General features: G+C 40.6%; 1 protein-coding gene across 2 annotated transcripts in view; it reads left to right on the top strand.

The window, feature by feature from the left end:
- Positions 1-13,633, top strand: part of DAAM1 (dishevelled associated activator of morphogenesis 1) — a 175,782-nt gene extending 162,149 nt beyond the window's left edge. For both annotated transcript variants that reach the window (XM_029951671.1, XM_029951669.1), the window contains 5 exons: positions 1,802-1,909; positions 4,028-4,088; positions 7,787-7,918; positions 11,593-11,763; positions 13,024-13,633. In XM_029951671.1, coding sequence (XP_029807531.1) covers positions 1,802-1,909; positions 4,028-4,088; positions 7,787-7,918; positions 11,593-11,763; positions 13,024-13,233 — 682 coding nt within the window. In that variant the 3' untranslated portion in view covers positions 13,234-13,633. The remainder of the gene's footprint in view (positions 1-1,801; positions 1,910-4,027; positions 4,089-7,786; positions 7,919-11,592; positions 11,764-13,023) is intronic.
- The last annotated feature ends 3,460 nt before the right edge of the window (positions 13,634-17,093 follow it).

Below are 17,093 nucleotides of genomic sequence, written 5' to 3'. Positions count from 1 at the left end.
ACATGAAGGGTACATTCGCTGTGCATTAAAGGCTTGTTTCCAGTCATACCAGCGAAAAATCAAAATGTGTGGCTGTTGAGTTGTTTTCATTCTTCAAGAAGTTATATTCAGCCGAATGAGGTGTTAATTTGGATAGCACACAAATGTGAGTGCTAGGTTGAAGTCTTTCTACATTGAAAAAGTATATATGGTTACTTCAGTTCTCTGAATCACAAAGCATCTCTGTGAACAGTGAAGAGAAATGGCACCCCTCTGTCTTGTGACGGTTGCTACGACTTTGCTCCGTCACGTAGCAGGCACATGGGCTGACAGCTTCTGGGAGCAGCAGAATGAAAGTGGAAGGATAACACCTCAGTGTCTGCAAAGGACGTGGCTAGAATATTAGCCACTGCTTTACTTTGCTGAGCTGTTGTTTTCTAATTGTTTCTTGAGAGCAAAGAAATAAGGGGAAATTGTTCTCACATGGGGGCCACTTGACTTGGATGGATGGGATTGCATTGGCTTCTGTGAAGATGCAAGGGTAACCAGAAGTGGAAAGCATTTGATTGTTGTAGGAAAGGAAATGATTTGCCAAGTTTGCTTCACTGTGGCTGGGGGTAGATGGGACTGTTGGGAAGGAGCATCACTGTGAATTAACAAATTACCTAAAAATTATGGACATATTTTTAAAGAATTTTAAAGGTTTGTGTCCTCCTGATTATGGTAACTTTCAATAGACTAGTGGTTCTCGATCTTGGCTCTTAGAATTACTGAGGAGTTTGGCAAAATACCCATGCTCAGCCCCACCTCAGTGAGTGAAATGAATCTCAGGGTGGCCCAGTGACTGTAATGTGCATTGGAGTCAGGGACAACGGGACCAGACTGCCACAGCTTTGCCTAACAGACAGTGTTATCAGACATCCACTTTTTCAACCCAGGTCAGTCAGGGTTCAGTGCTGTCACCACCAAAGAGGGAGCTGGGTTATATAGTTAGGAACTCAAGTGTTGCTCAAATGAGGAAATGGATTCTTGGCTGCAAAGAGGCCATAGCCATGATGGCACAGCCCTGGTCCACTTCCAGGACCAGCCCTGCCGCAGGAGGTCCTCTAACTTCCTGAAGGTCCTCTACTGCAACAGCAAAACAATCCAGTCAGAAGGGGGAAAAAAGCTAGCAAAATAAATGGCCCTGGGGAGGGGGAGGGGGTGGTCATCAAAGTATTGAAAAAGCTTAAATGAGAAATATGGCCATTTGTAGCAAAGTGGATGGACCTTGAGGGTGTCATGCTAAGCGAAATAAGTCAGGCAGAGGAGAATTCTCAATAAATTCTTATCAGTTAGTTGCTGCTCTGTACTTGGAGACTTGAAAAATAGCTATCCTAAAAAAAAAAAAGAAAGAAAAATAGCTGTCCTTTACAGTGAATTAAATATCCCTCAGTCCCCACCCCAGCTCACCCCATCCCACTTGTCACAAACCTTGGGGCACACCTTTGTCCTTGGGACGATGTGCTGTGAAGCTCTGTCCCCTCTGGTTCCGATTCACTTCCATCATGCAGATTTTGAAGGATGGTTGTTATGAGCCAAAGTAGTAATTCTTATCCCCTTCCCTTGTAGAAGATATATGCTTCCTTTTGTCATATAGTTATGTAAATCCCGTGCAGGCTCCCCCCTTACCCCCTTCTCTTGAGAATCCCTGCCTTAATGGAATCTCCAAATTTTGAAATGAATGCAGGAATACAGCATTCTTGCAGCTTCAGTCACTTGGGTATGCAAATCATATGCAGATATTAACCACATTTACTACTTTTTCCTTCTTGAATTGTAGGAACATTACGCTTTTGCACTATCTCATAACCATTGTGGAAAATAAATACCCCAAGGTCCTCAATCTAAATGAAGAACTACAGGACATTCCTCAAGCAGCAAAAGTAAAGTGAGTACTTACTGGTGAATTGTTTTTAGTCTTTTAAGTCACTTGGACTATGCTTTAGCCATTGAGGTGGTTAGCTGGCGTTGCATGAAGAGGGTCCTTCTGTTTGCTTTCCCCTAAATAGCAGCATTTGAAGTAAAGTTTGAATCCTATCCAAATCATTGAAATAGGTTACACAGTTTTGAATATATGCGAGTGTGTGTGTGTGTGTGTGTGTGTGTGTGTGTGTGTGTGTGTATTTTTTTTGTATTTCCTTTGGATTACTCCTGCATGCAATTTTTAACTGCCAGGAAACCCAATTTTCTGGGTTATTAAGAGTATAAGAAAGGAATGCAGTTTCACTAGTACTTTTAAAAGGTAGTTCTGTTACATACAGGTAGGAGTGCTCTTAGTTAATGAGGATACACGGCTGAGCAAGTAGAACATAAATGTCAGGGCATTGGTGGTAATTTTCACATGTGCACAGGCTCTCAGAAACCAAGGCAGCCTTTTAATGGAAAGCAGTCTTTATGCAAATGAAGAAACTAAAAATAAAATGGAAAGTTGCCAAACTTTCACCACAGACTTCACACCACTTTTCAGAGACTGAAGAGCAGGCAGTTTTCCTTGTTTTTCTTCCTTGCTGCTTTGGGCTCTTCTAAAAAAAATAATAAATGCATGGGGGCATCTGAGTGGCTCATTCGGTTCAGCATCCGACTCTTGACTTCGGCTCAGGTCATGATCTTGCGGTTCGTGGGTTTGAGCCTCACATCTGGCTCTGTGCTCTTGAATTCATTCCCTCCCCCCCCCCCTCTCTCTCTCTCTCTGCTCCTCCCCTGCTTGTGTGCTCTCTCTCTCCCTCTCCCTGGCCCTCTCCTTCTCCTCCTCTCTCAAAATAAATACACTTAAAAGAATTAAAAAATAGGGGTGCCTGGTGGCTTAGTTGGTTAAGCATCCAACTTTCACTCAGATCATGATCTCACGGTTCATGGGTTCGAGCCCCACATGGGTCTCTCTGCTGACAGCTTGGAGCCTGGAGCCTGCTTCAGATTGTCTCCTTCTCTCTGCCCCTCCCCCACTCACACGCTGTCTGTCTCAAAAATAAACATTTAAAAAATTTAATAAATAAAAATTTAAAAAACGAGTGTGTGTGTATATTTAAAGCTGTATCTTTTGCAGTAAATTTGAGAAGTATGATGAAAAGCAGGCTAATTTTTTCCCTCTTTGTAGAATTTGGTAGAAATGTGAGACATGAAATTAAAATGTTAAATGACATTTTGGTGAATTTGCTTACTCCTGAATTATTCACGAGATTTCAGTTATAATCTCTGAGGTTTAAAAGCCTTCAGATAAAAAGTTTTGTAGGAGGGGCGCCTGGGTGGCTCAGTTGGTTAAGCCTCCGGCTTCAGCTCAGGTCAGATCTCACATTCGTGGGTTTGACCCCCGCGTCGGGCTCTGTGCTGACAGCCTGCTCAGAGCCTGGAGCCTGCTTCCGGTTCTGTGTGTCCTTCTCTCTCTGCCCCTCCCCCTCTCGTGCTCTGTCTCTCTCTGTATCAAAAATAAATAAAACATTAAAAAAATTTAAAAAAAAGTTTTATGGGAGAAATCCAGGAAACTTTCTCTATAAAAGAAGACCAGGAGCTCTAGTTCGTACAACTTGAAGAAACAATTTGTTGATTGAAATTTAAGCCATCACCTTGTAATACTCATATTATCAAAGCTTTAGTGAAAAGCAGTGCCCTGAAGATGAAGAGTACAGTCTGAGCATGATTGTGGATAAGGTGGTTTCTTTTACATGTGTGTATGGCAAAATATTTATTTCCACATACGATAATTTGCTAAAGTGAGATTTTTGTGAAATTGAAACATGAATTGTATTTGTATAGATGAGAGACCTTTCTTTTCTGCTATGTTTAATCTATAAAATATACCTACTGACTGTGGAAAACAAAAACCATAATACCATATCTAAACTCCTTAAGTTTAAAATTTTATCTTTCTGTGAGATCTGAGCATGGAAGGGAATTTTCAACATTGAAAATAAACGAGGGTGAACTTCCAAGCATGAGATATGTAAGCCCATTATATATTTAATGCATACAAGTCACAGGTTGGTTACTAAAAAGTTGCTATTTACAACAGCATGACTGAGCTGGACAAGGAAATAAGTACCTTGAGAAGTGGCCTGAAAGCAGTAGAGATGGTGAGTATGTGTTTCTTCTTCTAATTCCCAGTCTCTCCGCTGCCTCTAGTGCTGATGATGTCCAGCATGGTCGTCTACCCGGGATAACATTTTTTGATTTAGAAAAAAACCAAAAAAAGCAAAAGAATAGCAATGCGGAAGCAAAGGCAGACTGTGTTACCCTGGCGACTCTGCTGCAGGCGCCCTGGAGCGTGTCACCGGAGAGAAGCTAGACCTAGGGTCCACCGATTTCCTACCTGTAAGGCAGGACGCACTAAAGTGGGTCTGGCTAGATAAGGATACCCTCGGTGTCCGTGTTCTGTTAACAAGTGATGTTCAGAAAATGGGTGATGGGCACTGAGGAGGGCACTTGATGGGATGAGCACTGGGTGTTTATGTCAGCAGTGAATTACGGGAATCTACCCCCAAAACCAAGAGCACACTGTATACACTGTATGTTAGCCAACTTGACAATAAGTTATATTAAAAAAAGAATGAATAAGGGAAGGAGACATCACCTTTTAATGAGTGAGTGGCTTGCTCATAAAGAGAGGGAAGAAGTTAATGGTGGCCATTTTGCAGACTACCACACTATAACAAAAGCCTTGAAAATGTGTCAGTATAAAACCAGTGATTCTATTTGTAAGGATTGTTCTGAAAACATGAGGAAAGACCTGCCAAAAATTAAAAAAACAAAAGTGATATTCATTCTCAGTAGAGCAGTGGAACACCTCTATCGTGTTGAAGTTGGTCCTTTGGGGAATATTGGGCAGACACTTGGGATTACAGTCTGTTCTCCAGGCAAGGGGTCATGATGATTCCAAATCCTTGCCCTCCGGGTGTTGCAATGGCCAAGAGCAGTGAGTCCGGCGAACGTTCACAGTTACTCAGCGTGGCCATATCCTGATGAGCTCAGTGATTGCAAAGGTGCCTTGAGGAGGAAGGGTAGGCTGGGGGTAGTCCAAAGCTTGTGGACTGACTGGCATTTATTAGAGAAATCTTCTCTTCTGGAAAAGACGAACTTTGAGCTGTGGCCTAGAAGGAGGGTGGGGTAGGGGCACCTGGGTGGCTCATTCGGTTAAGCTGCCAACTCTTGACTTCTGCTCAGGTTATGATCTCAGGGTTCGTAAGTTCAAGCCCCACATCAGGCCCTGTGCTGACAGCACAGAGCCTGCTTAGAATTCTCTCTCTCTCTCTCTCTCTCTCTGCCCCTACCCCACTCTCTATCTCTCCCTCATAATAAATTGACAAACATTTTTTCATTCTAAAAAAAAGAAGGAAGGTGGGGTAAACTGAGGTACATAGGAGTGAGGTTGTCCCTGGTGTGTGAAACTCCCTGGGCCAGGCCTCCAGGGAAGGGCAGCCGGCCACCCTGCAGGAGGCGGAGGAGGCGGTGCACCTAAACATGACTGGGCAGAGTGCCACATGAGTACCACACGGCACTGCCACCAGTGAGGAGGCGGGCCAGGACAAGAAAGCTGCTCAGGAGCGTGATCCTGGCTCCGGGCTGGCACGTGACGAAGGAGACTACAGTTCAAGCAGCTTAGCAAGGTGCCCCGCTCCCAAGTAGCTTTCAGGTAGTGATTCATCAATGCTATGAAGACTTCCTTCCTTTCTTTTTGAATAGTGACACTGTGCCATTGAAAAGCTGACTGCTTTGAAGACCTAGCTCTAACAAAAGTTAAAGTCACAATATCTAATCTCTCCCTGTTTTGTTATTTATAATTTGGAAGCTGTAATGCTTTTTCCCTTTGGGGAGGGGGATGGTGGTGGAGTGGAGAGAATGCTCTTTCAAAAAGAAAGAAGACGAACTGAATGAAATCTTTTTCTGCCAACCCCAATGGGTCAAGACACTGAGGACGGTCCTCCTCAGATCTCAGAGGCCAAACCGGCTAAGGGCAGTTTGGGAGGAGGCTTGTTTTACAGCCCTCCCTTCGTTGCCATTTCCTCCCAGTGGAGGGCTTTCTTGAGTCTAGTGTGGTAGTTATCACAGCCCTAAAGCCTGATAATGGATGCTCTGACCTTTGCTTCTAACCTCATTCAGAGCCAGATATGGAGGGGGGAGGGGGGAGGGGGATGCAAGGAAGTTTTGTTTTGGGTTCATTAAAGGTAGTTTTACTAAAATCTCCAGCACCTGGGTCATGTACACTAACACTTCTCATAGGAAAGGGGCTACAGAAGCCTTCCCCTCCCCCTGGCAGCAACATGTCAGGATGTAGCACTGGAAGGAGATACTGGGAGGCAGACCTTGGCCTATCTAAATATTCATGTATCCTGATTGTGCTTAACACAAGTCAATTATATTGCTTGAAGATGTCAAAGATGGAATTCTTCTATCTTTGAATGAAATGGAATAATACATTTATGAATTAGTCTCACATCTCTACCTCAGATAACATACATGTTCACTTGCAAGGCCAAAGTACTAGAATTATAGCAATTTATTCCAATCAGAGCAAGTTCCATACTTTATAAGTTTCTACTTGTTATTTCCTTGGTTATCATGATGATACGGATATTGCTTGCCTTTCACAAGTGAAGAAACTGAGGCCCAGGCCCCTTGTCATGGACAAGAACCAAATCAGTAGTGGAACTGAATCAGAACCCATAGCCTGTGACTTCTACCCTCCTGCTTGGTAGTGCCTCCACCAAAGCAGGTACAGAATAGGTCCAGATTAAGTCATTGGTACACAGGATGGTTGTTACTAAGACTGCAGAATCAGACAGATCTTACTTCAAATTCTGGCTTTTTCATGTTTCAGCTGTTTGACTTTGAGCCAAGAACTTAATCCCTCCACCCCTGAATGTATGTGTCTGTACAATAAGAATAATAATCCCTCACTCAGAGAGGGTGGGATTAAGAAAGTGTATCTGGCAATGGTTGAAATTAATTACTAAAATTAAATTTGAATAATCTGTGTGCTCGTCACCCTGGTAATGGAGAATATGGATAACTAACAAGACACTAGTAACTCCTACCTGCCTGTTCACAAAAACAAAATAGCATAGACAGGAATGAAAATGGGAGACAATTATGGTGCCAAACATGACCGTTGGAATTCCACTGACCCAGATATCATCATGGAGCCAATATAGCCAGAGGGAAAGAAGGAAAAATCAAGGAGCCAGAATTCGGAGCACAGAGTATCAACAGATCAGATTCTCTTGCTTTCAGTCACACACCCTTTGAATCTAAATTGCTCTCTTTATTTATCTTCTATTAACTGTATCCCAGTGCTAATCTGCTTATATCCTAAAACTAGTATTAGAAATCTCAAGGGCATCTGGGCGGCTCAGTCAATTGAGCATCTAACTCTTGATATCTCAGTTCAAGTCATGATCCCAGGGTCACAGGATCGAGCCTTGCATCAGGCTTCATGCTGAATGTGGAGCCTGCTTAAGATTCTGTCTCTCTCCCTCTGTCCCTTCCCTCTGCTTGTGTTCTCTAAAATTAAGAAAAAATAAAAATAAAAAATCACACTGATGAAAGTACTCCAACGATTGGCTACCTTGCTGTTGGCAAACATATGTGTACATGGCCATGGCTCTGGCATGGTGGGCAGAGGGGCAGAGGGAGCTAGGACACCACAAATGGTTTGGAGTAGGTTTTGATGTGTTTAACGGTCTGACTTACTAAATTTGAGGTATATAATTTGGGAAATTAGACACGGTGTATGTGCATCTGCCCACCTTGACATTATCCGTTTCCTGTGCTAAAGGAGCTAGAATATCAGAAGTCTCAGCCCCCACAGCCCGGAGATAAATTTGTGTCTGTTGTCAGCCAGTTCATCACAGTAGCCAGCTTCAGCTTCTCTGATGTTGAAGACCTTCTAGCAGAAGCTAAAGACCTGGTAAGTTTCCCCTTGCATACCGAGTGTTGTTTGCCAGGGCTGATACTTCCAGGTACTCTGTATTTTCATATCTAGGACTGTGATGAGTTGAAACACACCCCATTTTGTCTAACTTATGTTGCCCATAGGTTAGCAAGACCTTGAAGTATGGGGATGGTATAAAACCAGTAAATATTTTGCAGTTTTCTCTTGGTTGATATTGGATTAAAGTCCTTAACCCCTGGAAACCAGAAAAGAGTCGATTATGAAAACAGGAGGCAGGATAAGATGTGAGATCAGGGGTGACCAAGGCCAAGTGTCTCAGTATCTGTAAGTTATATGCTCTCCTGAGATAGAGACTTAGGGCAGGATATTCCATCTAGAAATCTCCAGCAGAACTTATTAAAGGAGATACACTTTAATTCACAGCCTCATTACAAGAGGCATATGTTTTAATAATACAGTGCTTTTTATGAGTTTTGCTATGTTTGCCTCTGATAGAAAAGTTTTCGTTGGCTAATAACCAAGACCTTAACTTGTCATTATTTCCTCTTCCAAAATACATACATGTCCACATTCTCTCATTTTCTTAACTCATTATTTCCTCCTCAAAGATATGTACACATTTATATACATGTACACATCTTCTCATTTTCTCTCATCCCCTCTTCTCATGGTTAATAAGTGATATCAAGTCCCTGCACCCCCCTGCTGAGTTCTTCCCCACTGCTCATCTCTCAGTTGCCACACTGCTCTTTTGCTTTAACTTGATCTTTCCTTTGAAACTTGAGTAATGGTGGGGCGCCTGAGCGGCTCAGTCGGTTAAGCCTCCGACTTCGGCTCAGGTCATGATCTCACGGTTGGTGGGTTTGAGCCCCGCATCGGACTCTGTGCTGACAGCTTGCTCAGAGCCTGGAGCCTGCTTCATATTGTGTGTCTCCTTCTCTCTCTGACCCTCCCCTGCTCACACTGTCTCAATCTATCTCTCAAAAAAATAAATGTAAAAATTAAAAAAAAAAAAACTTGAGTAATGGATGTCATTCCCTGTAGCCACCTGTTTAGTAATAGATAAAGATGATTGTTTATGAAAAATATACACAACTGCTTAAAGTTCAGAAGGAAACTGAACTTAGGATACGTTAGCTAGTCTCAACAGTAAACCCGGACCTCCAACATTATTAAATAAACGGAAAGATAATATATGTTCAGAGATGACTCCTATTAAAAGTCCCATGATTGATGCCAGCAACCTCCACTGTGATAGTCCCCACCCGTGACTTATGTATGCCTCCTGTACAGGAGGGAAGGGACCCCTCCCTACTCCCCCTCCAAACCAGGCAGTACAGAATCTACTTCATTAAGGACTATAGCATTTTTATAAGAATCAACTCTACAGTTAATTTTTGATGTAAAAACACATGCTTACGCACAACCTACTTTTTAAAAAAAAAACATTTAGTGTGGGAACTTCAGTCCGGGACTAGTTTCCTTCAGATTTCTAAGACTAAAATACACATGACTTCATCATCACTAGAATTCCTAGATAAAAAGATCATTCAGGATGGCTTGAAGTGCATGAACTTGAGCATTTTAGAAACTCAGTTGTAGGCTGTCTAATGCCATTTTGTTCATGCCAGAACTTTTAGAAATTAGCTTATAAAGCCATGAAGGCAGGCTAGAGCTCTGTGTGTCATGTGAACAATGTGTTTTTCCCCAAAGAACTCTGATGTCTAGTAGAATATGTCCAAATAAGTAAAACATTGAGAACTCTGTGAAGAGAAAAATGGTAAAGGTACATTTTTATTATACATCTAAAGATGTGAAATAACAGTTACAAAATGTCATGCACACACACATCTATAACTTCATAGTTTTATCTCAGAATAAATGTTGAGGGGGAATTGGAGGAAGGTGGTCAGAAGGTACAAACTTCCAGTGATAAGATCGATGAACATAGGGGCTGCGATAATGTACATAGTGGTGACTATAGTTAACCCTGCTGCGTGCTCATTTTGAAACTTGTTGAGTAGACCCTTCTGTGTGTGTGTATGAGGTAACGGATGTTAACATACTGTGGTCATCATTTCACGACACATGGAAGTCAAGTTGTTATGCTATACGCCTTACTTTTATGCAGTGCTAGATGTCAATTATATTTCATGAAAACTAGGGAAAAAGAAAATAGAGTAAATACTGAAAATACTGAAAAGATTTTCTTGAGGGAATAATATTACCAAAGTACCAGACAAAATATAATTAAGGCAAGTAATGCAAGAAAAATAGCAATTAGAAATTCGTGGGTTGGAGGCAGTGCATAAACACTTCATAGGCTAACTGAAGAAAATGAAAGATCTGGACAATGTTAAGTAGTTGATTAGGCCTAGGGATTAAGAATTCGTTTGACTCTGAATCTGTAAACACCATCGTTAGTCGCTTAGGAGTAACAGCATCAGATCCTTACGGAGGGAAGAAAACCTCCAGCAAACAGTGTGACTGGCATGAACATTATATAGATAGTCATAATACCGCTAAGATTCCTGAAAGCATGTGATCTTGACTTCGGAGATAACTGCCAGAAGAAGTAAAACCAGAAGAGCACACAGCATAGGGAATAATACTGTTTCGCGACAGATGCGGACTGCGCTTTTCCTCATGAGCACTGACTACTGTGTGCAATTGTTGAGTCATTGCATTGTATACCTGAAACTAATATAACACGGTATATTAAGTGTACATCAATTTAAAGAATTAAAATATTAAATAAACTGACACATTCACCAGTCCAGGAAGAAAAGGGAAGGAGGGAAGGAAGGAAGAAAGGAAAGAGAAAGAGGAGAAAATTAAAGAAAAGAATGATCTTGAGGTGCCTGGGTGGCTCAGTCGGTTAGGCATCCAACTCTTGGTTTCAGCTCAGATCATGGTCTCACGGTTTATGAGTTCGAGCCCCTCTGTCAGTGCAGAGCTGCTTGGGATAATACATACATACATACATACATCTGAAAAGACTGGGAATACTATTTTCTTACTATATCCATATATTTGTATTAATTTTTTTAAATTGTCCCTTAATATTTTTCACTTTGGGTGTTTTAAGAGGATTTGCATTGAAAGGGCTTGTAAAACAAAGGATTTGGAAGAAAATTGTATTCTCAGTCATAGAGTGGGGGTTGCATTAATGATCCCAGAGCCAGTTGTTTTCTAATTGGGACCCAGGAAATATCACAACACTAGCAGCCTAAGAAGCACTGGATCCCATTTGTGTTTTATATTACCCATATGGCACCAATAAATGACATTAAACTACTTCAAAGAAAAGTTAAAAGTACAGGGTTCCCTACCCCTGCTGAGTTTGCTATTAGTTTCATGTCTTGAGTGCTCTGCCCTATGATATTTTGCTTTCTTGTTTTTACTACTGTTTAGTTAATAAAAAGTCATAGTAGGTAATCATTGGTGTTAGGCTGAAATGAGGTGGAAAAGAATAAATGGTCTCAAAAGTTGAGAAGTATTGAATTTTTTTTTTTTTTTTACTTTAGGAATGATTGATAGGCTTGTTCAGTAGCCAAAGGTAAATACAGGCTCCCTAAAATCCAGCAAGTTATAGTTGACTCTATTTGAGCTTCACTCCTTCTAGAGAGATTTCTATTTGATCACAGAATTCTCTCAGAACACTGAACTTCTTAAAACCTTGTTTTCAGTTTACTAAAGCAGTGAAACACTTTGGGGAAGAGGCCGGCAAAATCCAGCCGGATGAGTTCTTTGGCATTTTTGATCAATTCCTTCAAGCTGTGTCAGAAGCCAAACAAGAGAATGAAAACATGAGAAAGAAGAAGGAGGAGGAGGAACGCCGCGCTCGCATGGAGGCCCAGGTAAGAAAACGGTGAAACCGGCCGTTTCCAACGCCTGGAAGTTCCAGGGCTGCAGCCCCTTGGCTGGTCGGTCACACTCTGATGTGCCAGCAGGAGGGAGGGCATCTATGCTCCTAGAAGCTTAAATCGGTGTACCTTCCTCTTGGGCAATCTGGCGGTGTATATCCAAGCCTGAAAAAATATCTCCACATCCTCTGATCTGGAGTTCTGTTTCTTAGACATTATTCCAGAGAAATAACCATAAATTTGCACAGAGAGAATAGTGGTGTTTACAGTAGTTGAACCTGGAAACAACCTGAATGTTTACTAACCAGGCAGTAGTTTTAAAATTACATAACAGCTACATCATAGAATATTTATGCAGTCTGTAAAAGTCATGTTTTCAAAGAACATTTCGTAGAGGCACCTAAGTCAGTTGACTAAGTGGTTGTTAACCCGTGGTTCCGGCTCCGGTCATGATCTCGCAGTTGGTGCGTTTGAGCACCTGGCTGGGCTTGGCGCCGCCGGGCCAGGGCCTGCCTGTGTTCCTTATCCCCCTCTCTCTGCCTCCCCAGCGCACGCTGTCTCTCGCAAAATAGATAACAAACTTAAAAAAAACATCTAATGATACAAAAAAGCTTACAAAGGCATTTCTACATGAAGTCTTTTTTTTCTTTAATAAGGTAGTTTTAATAAGGATGAATGATGGTGGTGGGCTATGCCCTCAAAAGGTTCCCTCCTGTTATCTCTTAACAGTAGGATTAAGGATTGTTTTCTCCCATTTGTTTATCTCATCTAAATTTTCTAAGATCGCATGTATACTTCGGGTTTTAATAGTAGTAACTTGTAAGGAGCAGGCCCCAGGCACCCACAGGAAATTCAAGCTAAGCCTTTGATGTAAGGAGAGGGGCCTAATGAGCGTTTGTTTTAGTGTCTCTGTGCCATCAAAGAGAACATGATCTGGGGTCTGTTTAATAGTGATACCTTTCTGGTTCCACCGTTAGAAATGTGAATTGCCTTGACTACTCTTGTTTGAACTGGAATATCATGAGGTTTACCTACATTCTCGATGGTGAGTGCTAATCACAGAGTAGTGGTCGTTTTTCTTCATTATTCATTGTCCCAATTACCTCTCTCTCATGCCATCCAAGGGGCTTAGCAGCCATAGATGCACGTGGGCTGATGGGGCTGAAGCATCGCTATATTTCATAGGCCTCTTCTCCACTGAAAGCAAAGCACGGCATTTTGACACTTCTCTAAGAGGTTGCTTTCTATTTGCAGCTCAAAGAACAGCGTGAAAGGGAACGTAAAATGAGAAAAGCAAAAGAGAATAGTGAAGAAGGTGGAGAGTTCGATGACCTGGTTTCAGCCTTACGTTCAGGAGAAGTGTTTGACAAAGACCTTTCTAAACTGAAACGGAACCGCAAGCGTATTACAAACCAGATGACGGACAGCAGCCGAGAGAGACCTGTCACAAAACTTAATTTCTAATTTTCCTTGGATACTTTTTTAGAAAGCTCATTAGCAGCCCTTTGAAGTGACTAGAACTTTTCATTACACTGCCTTGCAATCCAAACAGTGGCAATTTCTTCATCTGTGAGTGAATGCGTGAATGTGTGTGTATGTAAATGTATGTGTACATATATATTAAAAAATGTATATAGAAGTCTGAGTGTTGTCTGGAGACCTATATGTATGGTTAAAAACAAAACTCTATGTTAATGTATGTGCTCAGAAACCCTTCGTGTATGCATTTGTACCGAATATGGCTCATTTTCTTCCCCTGAACACCATGGCTGTTCAGAAGCACAATACTATCTCCTGAAAGAGATGACAGAGACATTCCCTAGAGTAAAAAAAAAAAAGAAGAAAGAAAGAAAGAAAAGAAAAAGAAAAAAAAAGATCAAAAAAGGCTTGAGAAATATTTTATGGTTTCCAAGCTTGGTATACTTAGAAATTATTTTCATTGGGGAAACTGGTGTCGGAAAAATATAGATTTAAAATGGTTTTTGATAGTTGACGATGTGATGCTGGTGTATCGCATCAGTAATTGATAGGACCAGCTTAGGATTTCTGACATTGGTGTGTGGGGGTGCAAGCTATAAATGTTTATTGGGAACATCTTGGACACAATCTGAATTATGTAGAATGTTAATCAGACTCTTTTTTAGATATTTAAAACTCGGGCATCAATTTTGTTTTCTAATTTCATCAAGTTCTCTGCCAAGCGCTCTTGAAGATTTCTTTACATGGCTTTTGAAAAGAACACTATTTATCTACATGCAGTTCATGCTCTTGTAAAGAACAAGATCACCAGAATGTGCTTGTTGTTCTAACAATGTAGATATATAAACTTTAGAAATAAAACTTCCCACCCAAGACCTAAAAGAAGGAATTCTCTGAAGGGATAAAAAAGAAATTATTTAAATTTTTTTATGGGGTGCCTTTTTTTTCTTTTTTTGTATTTTCTATTTTGTAGGACAAGGTGCATCTTCTGTCAATATGGGTCTGGACTAAAGGATACTTAGCGAATGCACAAAATGCCAATACCACCAACAGAGATGCCAAGATCTATTTATCTCTAAGTATGTTTGAAGTGGTTTGTCATTTATATGTTGTCATTTTAAATTGTGTGTCAGTAAAGCTACCTGTAAAATTTCAGTCCAAAAGATAAAGCTCTCAGGGAGAAATGAATAAAAACAATGAACATTAGAAAATAAAATATAGATGCTTACCATTAACCTACCAACTCTTAATATCCTTAAATTATATATAAAGAGGACTGTTACTTTTTTGTTTTGTTTTGTTTTAGCTTTGCTTTATTTATTTGTAGTGGGGGGGGAGGCAGCTAAGATTCTCTCTTTTCTTTCTATCAATCCTGTTGTGGTTGGGTTTCCTGTGGAGAGAGTAGTTTGTCCTGTTGCACTAAAACAAGTGCAGGTATTTACTCACTGAATTGAGTTTTTCAGTCAACTTAACAAATATTTATTAAACACCTACTATGTGCCAGGCTTAGTAGGGCTACAGTGATAAGCAAGACAAAGTCCCTGCCCCCATGGAGCTTACGTTCTAATGGGGATAAAGGGGTGAATAGAATACCAATAGGCGCTGTACAGGAATCATGCTATTTAAAAATAATTTGTATAAACTATAATGCTTAGTGCAGATGGCAAGGCCCTGCACTGTGTGAAAGCTGTGAAATAGTGCTCAAAGAATTGTCAAGAGCAGTGGTTTTACATTTTTCCCCCCTTCATTCGAACTTAGAGACTTTCTACACATTTTATGGAAGTAAAGGACTCTAGCACATAATACAGTCATAAACACACAGCAAGACTTGTGTCCCCCAACCCCTATCACCAAGGTCTGCAGATACACCCAGTTAGAGGTGCAGACAGACTTTGCTACAAAAGGCTTGGAGCTTAGGAATGGGATATGATGATGGATGTGTCTATTCCTTAACTAAAGTGCCTCTATCTTTTCTATTTATAGCAGGAGGAATTTGGTCTGGCTCAATTTTGGAACTGTATTTTGAAAATGGCTTTGTTTTACAGTTTAAGGAATGGACAAGTGGACGGAGTGTCACATAAAGGAGCAAGTTCATGTAGCATGTCCCTCTTGCCCTTGGTAATCATCCTCACTTTGATACGGCCATCCTGGTAGGCCTCCTTTGCCATTTCCATGTTTGGTTTCTTTCCCCAAAAGCTTTGTGCAGGTAATTCCATGTGCCATTGTTGAAAAAAAAAATCTACTTTTTAGATTGGTGCTGGTGTAAGTAGCCACTTTTCTCTCTTGGGTGTGTATTTTAAAGTTTTTTGTTTGTTTTTTTAAATTAATGCCAAAAAGAAAGCATTATAATTTGTAAACTTAATTATATGTCTTGTATCTTATTAGCTTAGTAGTTGGAGCCACTTAGTCTTTAGGTGCAAGACTGTTGTTACAGTACCAAGAAAAAAGATGTTGTATGTGTTACAAGATTGTACATTTTTTTTTAAAAAAGCAATACGCAATAAAGACATGAATTCATTGGGTGTATGTATATGCTTTCTATGAGTTATTGGAACATTATCAAACTTCTTTTACTTTGCACTATTAAATATTATAAATTGTTTTGTAATCCAAAAATACATATTTTTAAATTTGCACATACTGGCTGGAGCTAGAAGGGTATAGTTTTCTGCTATGGTAGCATCTGATACAGCCACAGACTACTATATGCCAACTCTTGTTGTAACTTTTCTGTAACCTCTCTGTATGATACACAGCATTATACAGTTGCTCAGTAGGGCTACTGGTGAAATCATTGAACTTGGGGTATAAAAAAAAATGTCTAGTCTCTAGAATCAAAGCCTTTTTTATTTTGAAGCATTTTCTTTTTTAAAATTAATTTATTAGGGGCACCTGGGTCGCTCCTGCCATAATCTCACAGTTCATGAGTTCAAGCCCCATATGGGGCTTGCTGCTGTCAGCACAGAGCCTGCTTCAGATCCTATCCCTCTTTCTGTCTGCCCCTCCACTGTTCACACTCACTCTCAAAAAATAAAACATTAAAAATATATGTATGTATAAATATGTGTGTGTGTGTACACAATACAGGTCAGTATCAGAAATGCCACCTCTATAGAACAAGGGATGTATATTATATCCTCTGAAAATTGGGGCTTCTTCTTGGCCACATCACTTTAGCTGCCTGGCCATCCTCAATCCAATTTGAAGTCGAGCTGAAAACAAATTGTCCTGGTGGTTGATACAGGACATAAGCACTTCTGATCTTTGGAATGGACTCATGAGGGCCTTAAGATTGCCACCCATCTTGCACTTCATCTAGTCAGTGGCTGCTGCATGGTATCCAAAGACTACTTGTCTCTTATGCTGGCATTCAGGTGGGAGAGGGCCTTCTTCATGTTAGATGTGTTATCCCATCCTACAAACTAATGTATAATTACCAATTTGTACATGTGAGGGTGGAGGTACATACAAAACCATCTAAACCTCAGTTGTTTATGGAGTATTGCATATGGAGAAATATAGGAAACATTTAGATCATTACATTTCCTTTCATGTCTTCAGTTTACCATAAAAAAATCACTTCTGGGGTAAAATACGCTTCTGTTAAAGGATGAAGCTATTTGAACCCTCCAGAACTTTGCTCTTTTTCTAACCTAACGTGGGTTTATGTGAGGCAGAATGATAATCTTCATTAAACTAGTTTAGACGCAATTATTCAAAGACTGAGTTCTGAAGGAATTTTCTATTAATTTGGGTTTTTTTTTAATAACACCAGCTGTTTTCTACCAAGTAGTAAACCTAAAATAAGAACTACCAAGGCTTAACAGCTACTTGATACCATTCAG

Source organism: Suricata suricatta, chromosome 9 (genome assembly GCF_006229205.1).
Source record: "Suricata suricatta isolate VVHF042 chromosome 9, meerkat_22Aug2017_6uvM2_HiC, whole genome shotgun sequence".
NCBI lineage: Eukaryota > Metazoa > Chordata > Mammalia > Carnivora > Herpestidae > Suricata > Suricata suricatta.
The sequence above is the reverse complement of the archived record's forward strand: the minus strand, read 5'-3'. Positions and strand labels throughout refer to the sequence as shown.